Source organism: Nilaparvata lugens, chromosome 1, assembly GCF_014356525.2.
Source record: "Nilaparvata lugens isolate BPH chromosome 1, ASM1435652v1, whole genome shotgun sequence".
In the NCBI taxonomy this organism is placed as follows: domain Eukaryota; kingdom Metazoa; phylum Arthropoda; class Insecta; order Hemiptera; family Delphacidae; genus Nilaparvata; species Nilaparvata lugens.
In genome coordinates, this window is record NC_052504.1 from 37,714,948 (window position 1) to 37,729,805 (window position 14,858).

General features: G+C 35.8%; 1 protein-coding gene across 2 annotated transcripts in view; it reads right to left on the reverse strand.

Moving 5' to 3' along the window:
* The window catches only part of LOC111059906 (protein RUFY3), a 43,352-nt gene extending 29,344 nt beyond the window's left edge, over positions 1–14,008 (reverse strand). The window contains exon 1 of one of the 2 annotated variants that reach the window (XM_039420918.1): positions 13,799–14,008. In XM_039420918.1, coding sequence (XP_039276852.1) covers positions 13,799–13,979 — 181 coding nt within the window. In that variant the 5' untranslated portion in view covers positions 13,980–14,008. The remainder of the gene's footprint in view (positions 1–13,798) is intronic. The other variant, XM_039420902.1, reaches the window with a different exon arrangement.
* Between the last annotated feature and the right edge of the window lie 850 nt (positions 14,009–14,858).

Below are 14,858 nucleotides of genomic sequence, written 5' to 3' on the forward strand. Positions count from 1 at the left end.
TGTTGAAAACCAGAATTCGCCCACCCCTCATTCAGCGGATGGACCTACAAAAAAGCCAGGAGTGGAACTCACGTTGGTCACGAGTTTGTGGGTGGTGAGGCTAAAACTCACCACTGCTCAAAGAAGGGCGGCCATTAAGGAAAAACTTCTTGGGAGAGGTGAGACTTTTGACTCTGCGAAGTTTCGGAGGGGCAAAAAGAAAAAATCCAAGAGACCAGATATGGGTGAAACTACAGGCACAAATGTGGGTCAAGAGGCTGAGTCGAGAGTGGCCGGGCGCAGGGCGCCCTAGAGGCAGTTTGGCGTCCCCTCTCTCAGCGGAAGGACCTATAAAAAGACCAGGAGTGGAACTCATGTAGGTAACGAGTTTTGGGTGGAGAGACCAAACCTCACCACTGCTCAAAGAAGGGCGGCCATTAAGGAAAAACTTCTTGGGAGGGGTGAGGCTTTTGACTCTGCGAAGTTTCGGAGGGGCCAAAAGAAAAAACCCAAGAGACCAGAGATGGGTGAAACTCCAGGCACAAATGTGGGTCAAGAGGCTGAGTCAAGGGTGGCCGGGCGCCCTAGAGGCAACTTGCCCACCCCTTCCTCAGCGGAAGGACCTTCAAAGAAGGCCAGGACTGGAACTCACGTGGGTCACGAGGACTAATTAGTCTGAAGAGACTGCAAAGCATATCACACTGGATTGCGACAGGCAACCAGGTGATGAATGGGATGTTAGTATAGGGAAAACCCCTATTGATTTAATTAAACCCTAATGTATTGATTTGCCTAACTAGCATACTACTTGGGAACACAATAAACTTCGTTTGACGTGTGGGGTTCTTTGAACCTTTGGATCCGTCCCTTCAAAAACAATAGACAATAGGAGCTGAACATATTGAAAATCCTCATCCCTAACCCCTGTGCTAAAAGTAGGGTTCCGTCAAGTTGACACTTGTTGCTGTATTGAGAATTTCACTCTCAACAATAAAGATGGTATAACAATTGATGGAAAGCATAAAATGGTGAAAAAATACATAAAATTGAAGAGAATTGAATCCTCTACAACCCAATGTTAAGTACTTATTTTACAGAGCTTATTGTACAAGCTTTAATGTAGTATTCGACAAAAATATTCGAAAGACGCATATTGTTCGAGATATATGCTAAAAACCAAAGTATGGTACTTTCAAACCACCCCCACCCCCTTAGCACAGGGGGTGAGGGTGAGGACTTTTGATATGTTTACACCCTAACTATCCTTAGAAGAGCTGCGGGGTCGAAAATTGTGTTCCAAACTTTTTCCTAGTCTATACCTTTTTTTTGATCATTTGTTGCCTGGACTATAACCTAAATCTCACTAAAGTAAATAGTTGCGTAAGTCACTACAAACTGAAATGAAAGCTGTTGAAATGTCTCTGACCCTTCTTTGAACCATCAATAACAGCTTGCAAACTCCATTATATTGAGTTCTTTAGAACAATACCATATGGACTGAATTTCGATCAAGAGAGATTTTATGAGTTGCATTCCGGCGCCTGATGCTGCTAAGTTGACAAGCCAAATAAAACCTTGTTTATTAGTTGCTAGTAATACACGATCCAAGACGAGATCGTCATCTACCTCCGACCCCCGCCCCCCCAACAGCATGCGATGCATTTCTCCGTTAAAATTCCGTTATTTTATTATTAAAATTTAGCTATGCTAAATAGGATAACGTATCAAAGTTAATGGTTTGCAAAAAAATCGCCTGGTTCAGAATTGAGCTCGGGCTCTTTGCAATGCGATTCTGACGTGTTATCCACTACGGACTACGCTATGTAATCATTTGAGTGTTAAAAATCAGTGTATTTCAAAACCAATCCAAAACAACGTTCTGAAGATAGAATATTTTTAAGACAAGGTCTGTGAAATAGAGGGCTTTATCTGCTGAAATTTTGAGCATTTATTGTGAAAAATCTAGAAGAAAAATTTAGGGGTGAATTTAAAAGAATTTCAAGGACGCAGCCTGCGTCCGATTCCACCCCCTGGGCTTCGAGATGCATAATTTCAATATTTGAGGACTCTATATTCAAATTTTCTAGTTTAAAAATATTGCCTTTTTCTTGGAATTCAAGGCTAGAATCTTAACTAGCTAACCTTCACATATCGTTTCCACAGTCACATAGTCTCTCTTATAATATGGATAGCTCTTCAAAATCTTCAACAATAAATTAATGGACGTCGTTAGGTTGCCACAGTCACATAGTCTCTCTTATAATATGGATAGCTCTTCAAAATCTTCAACAATAAATTAATGGACGTCGCTAGGTTGACGAACAGAGCACCCTCGACGTTGAAACTATATCAACAAAACTGGCAACGTAGTATCGTGCGAAAATTGGTTCCATTTTGGCGCGACACTACTTTCTGCAGTGCGTCATGAAATGAGAGAGGCTGCAGACTGTCGCTAGTGGAGCCATTTACGTTTGATTGCTACCGTCTTATATTTCTGATTTACAAGCCACACTTTGTAGCGCGATAATCTACAGCCAGTGGATCCGCGGCCTTATTGATAATAGAGTTTTGACCAATACTGACATAGTCCAGTCAAATTGCCATTTTTCATCATTGCTCCAAGTTGTATAGAGTGAAAGTAGTGAGTTTCCAGAGTTTTCAAAAATACATTTGAAAAAATACCCATTTTTTAAATCAGTAGCTCAAAAACAGGAAATCGTGAAATCTTGTGCGACCACTCAATCTATTGGAAATTTTATTATCTTTATTTTGTAGAGAAAACCTGCTTTTTCTCGAAAACCCCGAGGTTTTCGAAATAAGATGGAAAAATTGAAAAAAATCCCAAAATTTGAGGGTTTTCAGTTGTGAAGCTGCCCTCTGGCGTGTCAGAAAATTTCTGATTCGAATTCAGCGCCCCAAATTCATATTTAAAAATGATAAGAAAAACTCTTTCGGGGCTGTTTCCTGAAAAATGACCATTTGACTGGACTAAAGTTTAAAATGAATCTCACCAAACAAATATTGTTTGATGCGAGTTAACTAAGTCCAAGGTGTTACTGCGACGAGCATTGCCATTACCGGTGGGCAGTTTTCACAACACTGATTGGCAGCCAACATTTATCGTCTGACACTCATTCATAATCATACTCTGGTTGGCTAACGAACGAGTGTCAGTCGACAATCGATAACTGTGAAAAGAGCCTTGGAATACCATAATATAGTAGATTCTCTAATTATCAAGTTATTGACTTAGATATTCAACAATTTTTATATTACTTGAACAATAGCCATTCAAACCTTCTTGTAGAAAAATTCATAATTTAATTCTGGAATTCATTCCCCATTGACATTCTTCGTTGGTCAAAATGCTATCTTGCAGTTCTTAATAAAGGCAAACTTTCGGGTATCTTAACCATCTTTTCAAATAAAATCGCACTAGAGGTCCAATTACAGAATCAAATAATTTGATAAAGAACTGGACCAATAATAATTAAGGATTTCGTTAATGTTATATTTTGAGAAAGATCACTTATTGTGCAATCAAATATATTTTCTGCATACCAATGCAGAATAAAATGCCAGTGTTCAATAAGCTACCAGTTTGTCTACTCTGAAGACATGCTGAATTATTTTAAAGCTGATATAGCTACAAAACAGCAATTGGTTTATTAAATACCCACTGAAAAGAAGTACATTGTATTTTGTTAATACTTCAAATACTTCATTTCACAGGTATTTCCAATTGAGTATTATCAATTCTTTTTATCACATCTTCGACTGTCGAAGAATTAATCTTGAATTCCCTTTTTGTTTGAAGATCGTGATATTCCTGTGTTGTGATCCTAAAACTCTGTTGATAAACTCATAATATTTCATTACAATTATATCTTAAAAATTCATTATTTCAAATAATAATAAAAATGAATGTAAATAATAATAGTATTATTTGAAAAATAATACTAAATATAAAAAAAGATTTTTTATTAAATATAAAAAAAGATTAAATTAGCAATCATCATTGAAGAGTCAGTATTGGAAAATTATGGTTATGTTTGATAATACACACAGTTTTGTTTTAATTAATGTCGTTTCAAGAATATTCCAGATAACAATAATTTTCATTGACTGGGCTATTATGTATAAAATATAGGCTATTGTTTTTATTTTTCTAGCCACAATACAATAATGTTATAACATAATGAACAGGGAAGAAGGGGGTAATTTTCGACTTATTTATAATAATGAAGCATATTGGATCTGCCACTTTTTGCGCCAGTGCTTTTGTTTACTTACACAATCTGATAAAATGTAGTACGGGGTGACCACGAGAAACATTTACATTTTAGAAAAAAAAACAAAACAATATTAATTTTTCAAGATACTATTTATTCAACTTGAGTAAAATAGTTGTGAGTATATGTCATTTACTTTTCGCAGAGAAAATTATATCAGGAAGGTGACATCCTTCCTCCCGAGAGTTGAGTAGTGGAAGCCGAGCAGAGCAGACGTGTTTTCGGTTCGGTCTCTTATCTTGTTTGTTCAACTTTATCGAAGCGAGCCTGTTCAATATTTCATACAATTCGTGCAATCCTAACCTGTACAGTTTTTCGCTTTTATAAACTCTAATTAATGTTTTCGTAATAGTGAAGTGTAAAGTTCCGGTTTGTATCGTGAAGTACGTGGCATGCTGTATGAATAAAAGTGGTACTTATGCAGACAGACATCAAAAGTTACTGTTCGCCGACAGTTTCAAACAAACGTGTACGCTCAAAAATCTCGCCGGAGCCCGAAGAATCCGCTAATAACAGAAAAAAACCTACTTCGTCAAAACCAATGATGGATAGTGATCTTTTTAAAAAACTTTTTGAGGACTTTGAAACTCGCATGACTGCTAAGTTCGATAAACTCGCACAGGAATTCTCGTTAGTGAAAAGTGTGTTGGACAAAGTGTCTGCAGAAAACGAAAAACTTAGAAATCAATTAAACGATCTCACTACCTCTAATAAAATATTGTCGAAACGCGTAGTTGATCTCGAGGATAGGAGCAGAAGGAATAACCTAGTATTCAAGGGACTCAAATATGACGTAAAGGCATTGAACTCCGTGTCGGTTGTGAAAAACTTTTGTGTAAACTATCTGGGATCAAGGCCAGATGTGTGGATAAATCGTGTTCATCCTCTCGGGGCATCAAGAGAGGGTTGGCCATTGATAGCGCATTTTCCCGATGATAGTGACGTCGAACACATTCTAAATAATACCAAGAAGCTCCGAGGGACCGGCTTTTATGCGCATAAAGACTTTTCAAAGGAGACAAGAAAAACCAGATCGAGACTTTTTGCGGTAAGGAAGGATATATTGAAGGTACTTCCTCAAGAGAGAGTTCGAGTTCTTCATGATCGCCTGAGCGTGAGTGGAGTATTTTTTGGAATGGATGAGAATGGAAAGTTAACATTCGGGAACCAGGATGCGGATCAGAAATTGCGGGAGGTGCTGGGAAATCACGCAGAGACGGTACTGCAGGCGACGAGAGAGCAACAGGAGCGAGGCGACGATGCTGCAACGCGTGAGCAACAGTGAGGCGTGGCCGTCAGCCATGATCAGGACATCACACTATTGAGTTAAGTGTTATGGTCTTCAATGTAGCAGGCTTAAAGGGTAAGCCATATTCCCAATTGTTTAGTTTTTTAATGGGGTTCGATTGTTTTATTTTGTTGGAAACGCATGTTGAAGAGGGAGACCATATAGTTTATGAAAATTATTTGAAGGATTATGCTTTAAGCTGGGAATTCGCATTAAGAGATGCTCACTTTGGTAGGGCGAAAAAAGGTCAGCTAATCGCAATAAGGAAAATTATGAGAGATTATATTACAACTAGTATTTTGAACGGTAGACATGTGATCAAATTTGTAAAGCAAGATATTTATGTGGTCCCAGTTTATTTAAGCGGTGGCTAACAAGCGGATTGGGATTTTGATTATTATGCACTGTATGATTTTTTAAGCTCGTGGAATGATACTAATAATCTTATTGTGATGGGTGATATGAATGGGAGAATTGGTAACTCTCAGAATCTACCTCCAGAGTTGAGTTTAGATAATATCACTGTGAGTCATATCCGTAGTTCCAAAGATAGTGTTATTAATGCAAAAGGTAGAAAGATTATAGATTTCTGCGAAGATTTTAACTTGTTAATATTAAATGGAAGAGTTAGGGGTGATACTGATGGTGAATATACTTTAATAAATGCAAGGGGAGCTTCAGTAATCGATTTATGTTGCGTAGCATTAGATCGTTTAAAAGTAGTTAAGGAATTTTGTGTTTTACCTGCAATGTTTTCAGATCATATGCCTATTGTTTTGAATATGTTTAGTGATAAGTTGGAATTCAATGAAAATTTGCTACCGTTATTACCGAAATTGACATGGGGAAAACTAGATGACAGTGGTTATGCTGAAAGGCTTGCTGGGGAGAGTCGTAAAATAGATTTTCTACCAGGAAACATAGATGCAGCAAATAATTAATTGACAAAATTGATAGCTGATTCAGCTAGCGGCTCAATATCGCAAAGAGGAAATAAGATTGATGTCAGGAAAAATGCCTGGTTTGATGGAGAATGTGTAAGATACAGAGATCGCGTGTTTGCGCTTCTCAAATTATTTAGAAGAACGAATTCCAAGCAAGTGAAGAACGATTACACGTCAAAGCTAAAGGAATATAAGTTGTTATGTAAGAGAAAGAAAGAAGCTTATTGGGCCGAAATTAAGGAAAAACTAAAAACTGTAATGGATTCTAAGAAATCTTGGGAGCTGGCTCGGTTTTTCAGGGAGGGAAAACTTACGCGAAGTGGAAGTATTAGTCCAGAACAATGGATACAGCACTTTAGACAGTTGTATACACCTGTTAGATGTAGTGGACCGATATCGTGGGTTGAGCCTCTTGTTATCGACGATTCATTAGACAAGCCAATCGAGATAACAGAAATAGATTTAGCTTTGAAAAAAGCTCGAAACAATAAAGCACCAGGTGTTGATAGAATACCGGCTGAGTTTTTTAAAGAAGCGCCAATAGAATTCCGACAGCTATTGTGCATGTTTTTTAACCGTATTCGTTTTCTTGATGTACCAGAGTCATTCACAAAGTCTATAATATTTCCATTGTGTAAGAAAAATGATCCCAATAATCCTGAGAACTACAGAGCGATTTCATTTACTAATGCAATTTACAAAATATTTGTAAGTGTCTTGTTGACAAGATTGGAGAAGTGGATTTATGGTCGAGAAGTCATAAGTGAGAATCAAGCAGGTTTTCGGAAAGGTTACTCCGCAATTGATAACATTTATATTCTTTTCAACGTAATTAAACATTCTCTATTCATGCGTAAAAGATTATACTGTTTCTTCGTCGATTATAAAGCTGCGTTCGATTCAGTAGAGAGACAGGCACTCTTTTATAGACTGGCTGAGATAGGAGTTTCAAATAAATTTGTTAATTTAATAAGAGCACTATATGGGCCGAATGCAAAATCATCAATATGGTGCAAGGAGGGGCGTCAAGCTGAAGACATAAGTATTGAAAGCGGATTAAGGCAGGGCTGTCTGATGTCTCCACTTTTGTTCTCCGCATTTATTTATGATATTTGCGATATTTTGGGAGGGGGAATCAAGGTAGGAGATATGAAATTGAACGCTCTTCTTTATGCAGATGATCTTGTAATCATTTCCGATAATGTTACTGAAATGCAGAGAATGATCGATAGACTACATAATAATTGTTATCGTTGGAATCTTATTATTAATATGGAGAAATCAAAGATGATGGTTTTTAGAAATGGAGGAAAGCTATGTAAAAGGGAGAAGTGGAAGTATGGGGGTGAACCTGTAGAAATTGTGAAGGAGTATAAGTATTTAGGTTTAGTTTTTACATCAACTCTGTCATTAACGGCTCATTTCAGGCAAAAATTAAGTACAGCAAAATTTGGAATTCAGAGTGTGTGGAATAAACTGATAGCAAATGACGATGTGACTGTCTCAACAAAATGGCAAGTTTTCAATGCAGTTAGTGGATCAACGGTTACTTATGCAGCACAGGTGTGGGGTTATCAGGAAAGAAACGATCTAGAAATATTCCACAGATTTTTTATTAAGCGTCTTTACTGGTTACCTAGAAATACTCCTAATTATATATTGTATTTGGAGACTGATGTAAAAGAAATGTATCTCCAAACTTTAAGAATGAACAGAGATTATGTTTTGAAAACAATAGCGTTATCAGATAACAGGTTTCCCAAAAAAATTAGCATTACGATGGCTCAAAATAAGTTTGGATGGTGCGAGGAGTGGAGAAGGCTCTTCGGTTTGAATGATATTAATTGGGTGGACCCAGTGACTCAGTCTGATGAATGGAAATTTAAAAGCTCGGATGTAATTAATAAGATTGAAGAAAAGTGGACAAAAGATTTATGGAATAGAGCTGAAAATGCACATTATCACTCAATCTATGCTGAGCTCAGACTGGAAAATAATCAAATGAATAAAAGCTACATGAATGATAAGAATAAGAGACGGTTCATTAGTAATATATTCAAAGCAAGAGGCTCCTTATTGCCATTAAATTTCAGACCGGGTAGAGAGGGGCTAATATAATATGTTCTTTGTGCAATAGTGGGGAAAGGGAAGATATTTATCATTTTATAGGCCGCTGTAAGGTATTGGGAGAGCAAAGGAAAAATTGGTTACAGCACCAAGTACTAGGAGACGAAGTAGTGCGGAGATATCTTAACGGGGAGGACTGGGTGCGGTTGGAGGGGTATTTAAGATCAGCGGGAACATATAGAAATTTCCTTATTAATGAATTCAATTTTTGAACTGTGAAATAGTTAGTATTCTTAACCTAGGCTTCTCTGTAATATATTGTTTTTGTTATTGTTGTTTACCTGAATCTTATCTTGTTTTGTAAATGAGAATAAACTTTGTTTTTCAATTATAGTTCAATAATAGTTCATCTATGTTGAGGAAGGCTTACAACTATTCTTGTATAGAGTACCGGAATCAATGACTGAAATTTATCAAACGTTTTATCTTGATTAGTTAAGGAAAACTATTATCTTTATCTACCAACTCTGGCTGACGGCTTCGGCCATGCCTAATGAATTTTTGTCAACCATAGAATGAATAATACTGCATGTTACTTCATTGGATAAAATGTAAAGTGTTTATTATTCGATGTAATTGTGTATTGAGAACAATAAAATTCTTTTCTATTCTATTCTATTCTACATCCTTCCTCCCTGAGGCAATTTTCTATTCTGTTCAGGAAGCTCTTCCACACTCGTTCCAGTGTATCCTTAGTTATCTAGGCTACCTCAGTAAGAAGCATCCCACCTCAGTAGCTTAGACCCGTATTAGACTAGATAACCAGGCTGCGTCACCGGTGACCCGACTATTTGCTGGGCACTAGTCATAGCGCTTATTACATTACATTAATCGGTTGCCTCTCCAGCGTTTGGTGCCTGACTGGCTACTCTGCCCCGTAACCACACGAGTCACTGCTGGGTGACCAATATTATCGCTTGGTATTGAATCAAATGGGACCTATTGAACACAGTCACAACTTTTGCATTACTACGACTGTATTGTTGTGTTCTACAAGTTCATTTTGCTTGATACTAGTGTAGTGGTTGGTCTTAATGTCTGAAAAATATGAAGAAACGCTGCTTCTTCCTCTTTTGTTGAAGAAAAGGAGGAGACGGGTAAGGAAAATGCACGAGCATCCGATATTATCCCTTGGAAAAACAAAAGGACTGTTTTATACCCTTTTTGACGAACTTTGTAATGATCAAACCAAATTTTTCAATTACATGAGAATGCCAGATCCCCTTTTTTGAACTGCTTTCTCTAATGAAGGTAGACATAACCGGAATAAACAACAGAATGAGGAATTGTATCTCGTCTAGTGATGTGGATCGGGAATATTCCCAGTGGGAAGGAACTTATGATTTGGCAATATTTCCGGGAATATTTCCGAGGCCAAGAAATTTTGGGAATTTATGGGAACTTAAGGGAATTTATAAAATTGCTCTAAAAAATCCCACTCATATTTTACATCAATATAATCCATAAATCATCATTCTATTTGATATTGATCAAGCTCAGCCACATTTTACATTGATATAATCAATAAATCATCATTCTTTGAGCCTGTTTTTGCTCACTCACTCACTGTCTTCTAAATACTCGTATAGTCCAGTCAATGAAAGATTGTAGAGGGAACATTTTGGAACACAATTATTGACCCCGTAGCTCTTTTAAGGGTAGTAACGGGGTAAACATATCAAAAGTCCTCACTCCTATCCCCTGTGCTAAGGTGGTGGGGGTAGTGATGTGGATCGGGAATATTCCCAGTGGGAAGGAACTTATGATTTGGCAATATTTCCGGGAATATTTCCGAGGCCAAGAAATTTTGGGAATCTAAGGGAATTTATAGAAACTTAAGGGAATTTATAAAATTGCTCTAAAAATGATTGAAATTGATCAATCCCACTCATATTTTACATCAATGTAATCAATGAACCATCATCATTCTATTTGATATTGATCAGGCTCAGCCACATTTTACATTGATATAATCAATAAATCATAATTCCTCGAGCCTGTTTTTGCTCACTCACTCTCTCTTAAATACTTGTATAGTCCAGTCAATGAAATATTAAAGAGGGAAAATTTTGGAACACACTTTTTGACCCCGTAGCTCTTTTAATGGTAATTAATGGGGTGAACATATCAAAAGTTCTCACTCCTACCCTCTGTGCTAAGGTGGTGGAGGTGGTTTGAAAGTGCCATATTTTGTTTTTTGCATACCTATATCTCGAACTCGAACAATATGCGCCTTTCGGAAATTGTTGTCGAACACAGTCATAATATTGAAGCGAAATTTCATAAATCAAATTGATACATCAAATTATCCTACAAGTTTCATTTCTAACATTTTTCCATATATCTCATAGTTTTCTAAGTATGAGCTCTCTAAGGTATCACATTTTGAAGAAAAACCCTACCGGCACAGATTTTTTCATATTTTGGGCCTTTTCAACTTTTTAATGATTCATCCGTGCCAGAAGACCTACGGGGTCAAAAATTGTGCTCCAAAATTTTCCCTCTATAATCTTTCATTGACTGGACTATAGGAGTACTTAAAAGAGTTGTACAGCATTCAATTCTCTTCAATTTAATGTATTATTTCATATTTTTATGCTTTCCATCAATTTTTATAGCAGTTTTAGTGTTGAGTGTGGTAGGAGTGAGGACTTTTTATACAGAGTGGGTGAAAAGTCCGAGAAAGGCTTCATATCTCATACATAAGGTAATTTGATTGTGGATGTGATTGGGGATCCTACTCAAATTAAACTCGATTAAAAATCTGGTGCGCCATCTTGGAGCCGCCATATTGAATGCAACGTTTTTTTTAAATAGGAAGGTGGTCCTTCCTTCCATGCGATAAATGATTTCGATACGAAATAGGTGAGTGTGATTGGGTATCCCTCTCAAATTTAAAATATTACTTGACTATGACTTCAAAAATCTGGTCCGCCATATTGAATGCAACTTAATTTTTTTAAATAGGAAGGTTGTCATGCGATACATGATTTCGATACGAAATTTCAAGAAAAAATGAATGGTGAAAACCGCATATCGTTATATCAAACCGTTCAGAAGATATTCACATTATTAATCAATACCAGTTATGTATTTCATTTCTGATAATTATGCATTATATTGATTTATAATGTGAATATCTTCTGAACGGTTCGAGATATCAATATGCGGTTTTCGCCATTATTTTTTCTTAAAATTTCTTATCAAAATCATGTATAGCATGACCACCTTCCTATTAAAAAAAATTAAGTTGCATTCAATATGGCGGATCCAAGATGGCGGACCAAATTTTTGAAGTTATAGAAAAGCAGTATTTTCAATTTGAGTAGAATCCCCGATCACACCCACCATCAAATTACCTTTATGTATGAGATATTAGTCGTTCTCGGACTTTTTTCTCTCCTTTCTGCTTTGAATAGTATTGATTAATAATGTGAATATCTTCTAAACGGTTTGAGATATCAATATGCGGTTTTTGCCATTCTTTTTTTCTTGAAATTTCGTATCGAAATCATGTATTGCATGATCACCTTCATATTTAAGAAAATAAAGTTGCATTCAATATGGCGGATCCAAGATGGCGGACCAGATTTTTCAAGTCATAGTAAAGTAGTATTTTCAATTTGAGTAGGATCCCTAATCATACCTACCGTCAAATAATCATTGCATATGATATATTAAGCCGTTCTCGGACTTTTAACCCACCCTGTATGCTTACCCCCTCACTATCCTTAAAAGGACTGCAAGGTCAAAGATTGGGTTCCAAACTTTTCCCTCTATATCTTTCTGAGCATTCGTTACCTGGACTAGTATTATATTACAAGTTAAGTGAGCCTCAATGATTCTTGAAAGATTGTGAGCTCATTGGTTGTGAGAATTATTTTCTTTTTAATATTGAATTAAACTCGAGTATGCTCCTTGTTTTAGTTTAGCCTATTTTGCTGTATTTTATAATTTCTAATTTTTGGATTCATATTCTACTCTAATCTTTATTTAGGGAATCAATTATTTTTGTGCGGAGGAATTTAATAAAATCAAGCATAAAAGTTAAATTACACTCAATACCTGATTTACAGGCATTTATTTGTAAGAAAAAAATCTTATTCAACTTGTAAGACATGAAAGTAGCATAATAATAGTGGTGCAATTGAATTATTTATTAAGTGCTCATTTCTCCTTTCAGTCTATGATCAGTCTATAAACTTCAAATTACTGTTTTCTTTGAACTTACTGCAATTTATAAGTTATTCATCCTCATTATTTCTTACATAAATCTGTTGTATAAAAGGTGATTGAGACCTTGGGTAACAAAAAACGTCTCGCCAGAAGCAAAAATTGTCATTACTTTAAGGTAAGTAAAAAAATTACTTGAAGTAAGTGAACCAGTAATTTAGGGCTAAGTTAAGTTTAGGTGATGACTCACTCATGGCGACGCAGGCTGGCTGCCTGTACAGTAGGCCTAACCGGTGACACCGTTTGGTTGCCCAATCTAATAAGAGCCAAAGAAACTGGTGTAAGTGCACGTCCAGTGCCAACATACCTGTCATCAAATTTTTGGTTGGGATCGATTGAGTATGTTATTTTGAGCACAAAATCACAAAAATTAAACGGCGGTCACTATTGTTTTTAAAATAATCTGAGTTCAAAGTAGCACAATTTTACATGCATTTAACCTTAGGAAAGCTTTTCCTAACCTTAGCTACTTATAGGTTAAATGAATGTAAAGTTGTGCTACTTTGAACTTAGTTCATTTTAAAAACAATAGTGACCGCCGTTTAATTTTTGTGATTTTGTGCTCAAAATAACATACTAAATCGATCCCAACCAAAAATTTGATGACAGGTATGTTGGCACTGGTCGTGCACTTTAGCCAAGAAACTTATTAAAGAAGTATTAAATTAAAAATGAGTTAAAATGGTAAAATGAGAAAATGGTTATTTCGAAATCAACTACTGTACAATGTAATAGGCCTACATGGTAAAACTCCTTAGTATGTAAAGTAAGGTTAGTTCAACTATGTTCAATAGAAAATTAACTAGACTACAGCAAAACTGATAGCATATAGCCTATTGGTAATCAAAGTTATTTTGAGAGCACGCACTTTCATAACTAAGTTTAAATTTTAAATATAAAGCAGATAATGTTAATTATTTTGTAGTTGTACTTACAACCCTCGGATACATTCTTCCCTCTTGGTGGCAGTTTTCGAGAGACAAGAAGTGATGGCCATGGATCAAATGATGTTAAAGACGGAGATCGCGATAAGTTTTTATTTTCATTACTTCCTAATTCAGAGAAAAATCTATTTTCTAATGGGGATATAGGTTCATCTTCACCACAGGCAGCCATTGCTATTATTTACGTTTTCATTTAAATTTACAATCAGCTGGATGTACAGCTCAAGCAGTTGCACCAACCTCCGTGAAGTGAGTTTTGAATCATTCATATCAATATCTTTTGAACATCAAAAGTCATTTAAAATGGATTATGAATGAGTCTTCAGTTCATTTGAATATAATTTTAAAAACAATCTTTGATCAGTGATGAAGATGATTTTTCATATGAACTGACGTGAAGCTTGTCACAAAGCAAGTATCTAGAATGAAACAAAAAATTCTTCTCTATAAGATTCTACCGTTCTCTATATCTTTGAAAACTTGCATACGTATAGAGCTACAGGTGCGATTTGATCAGTTGATCAAAGAAAGCATAATAATATTATTATGTAATGCATACTACAGTGTGTTTACGGACTCCCTACCAATACTCTAGGGCATTGTTCCTTGGTAAAAGACATATCTAAATATCATACAGTATTTAAACTGTCCGTAAGTCTTCAGTTCAGCCATTTTGCTTTTTTCACTTATTATTTTTTCTAAATAATGGTTAAACATACAAAATTAGAACTTTGCACAATCATTAATAGCAACTCGACTTATCTACTTATTGTTAAAGAATGGCTTGATCGAAATATATTATCACTAAATATATCTAAAACCAAGCTCATGCCAATTGAATTAATCCATACAGCTGATTACAATCTAGAGGATCTTAAAATTCATAATTGTATAATGACTGTTTAAATAATTCATGCAGATGTCAAAATATTGAACAAGTTTTTTTCATATAAGTATCTGGGCGTTATTTTTGATTCCAGACTTAAGTGGATACAACATATTGACTTCCAATTGAAAACCTTACGTAAATATATATTTGCATTTAGGCAGC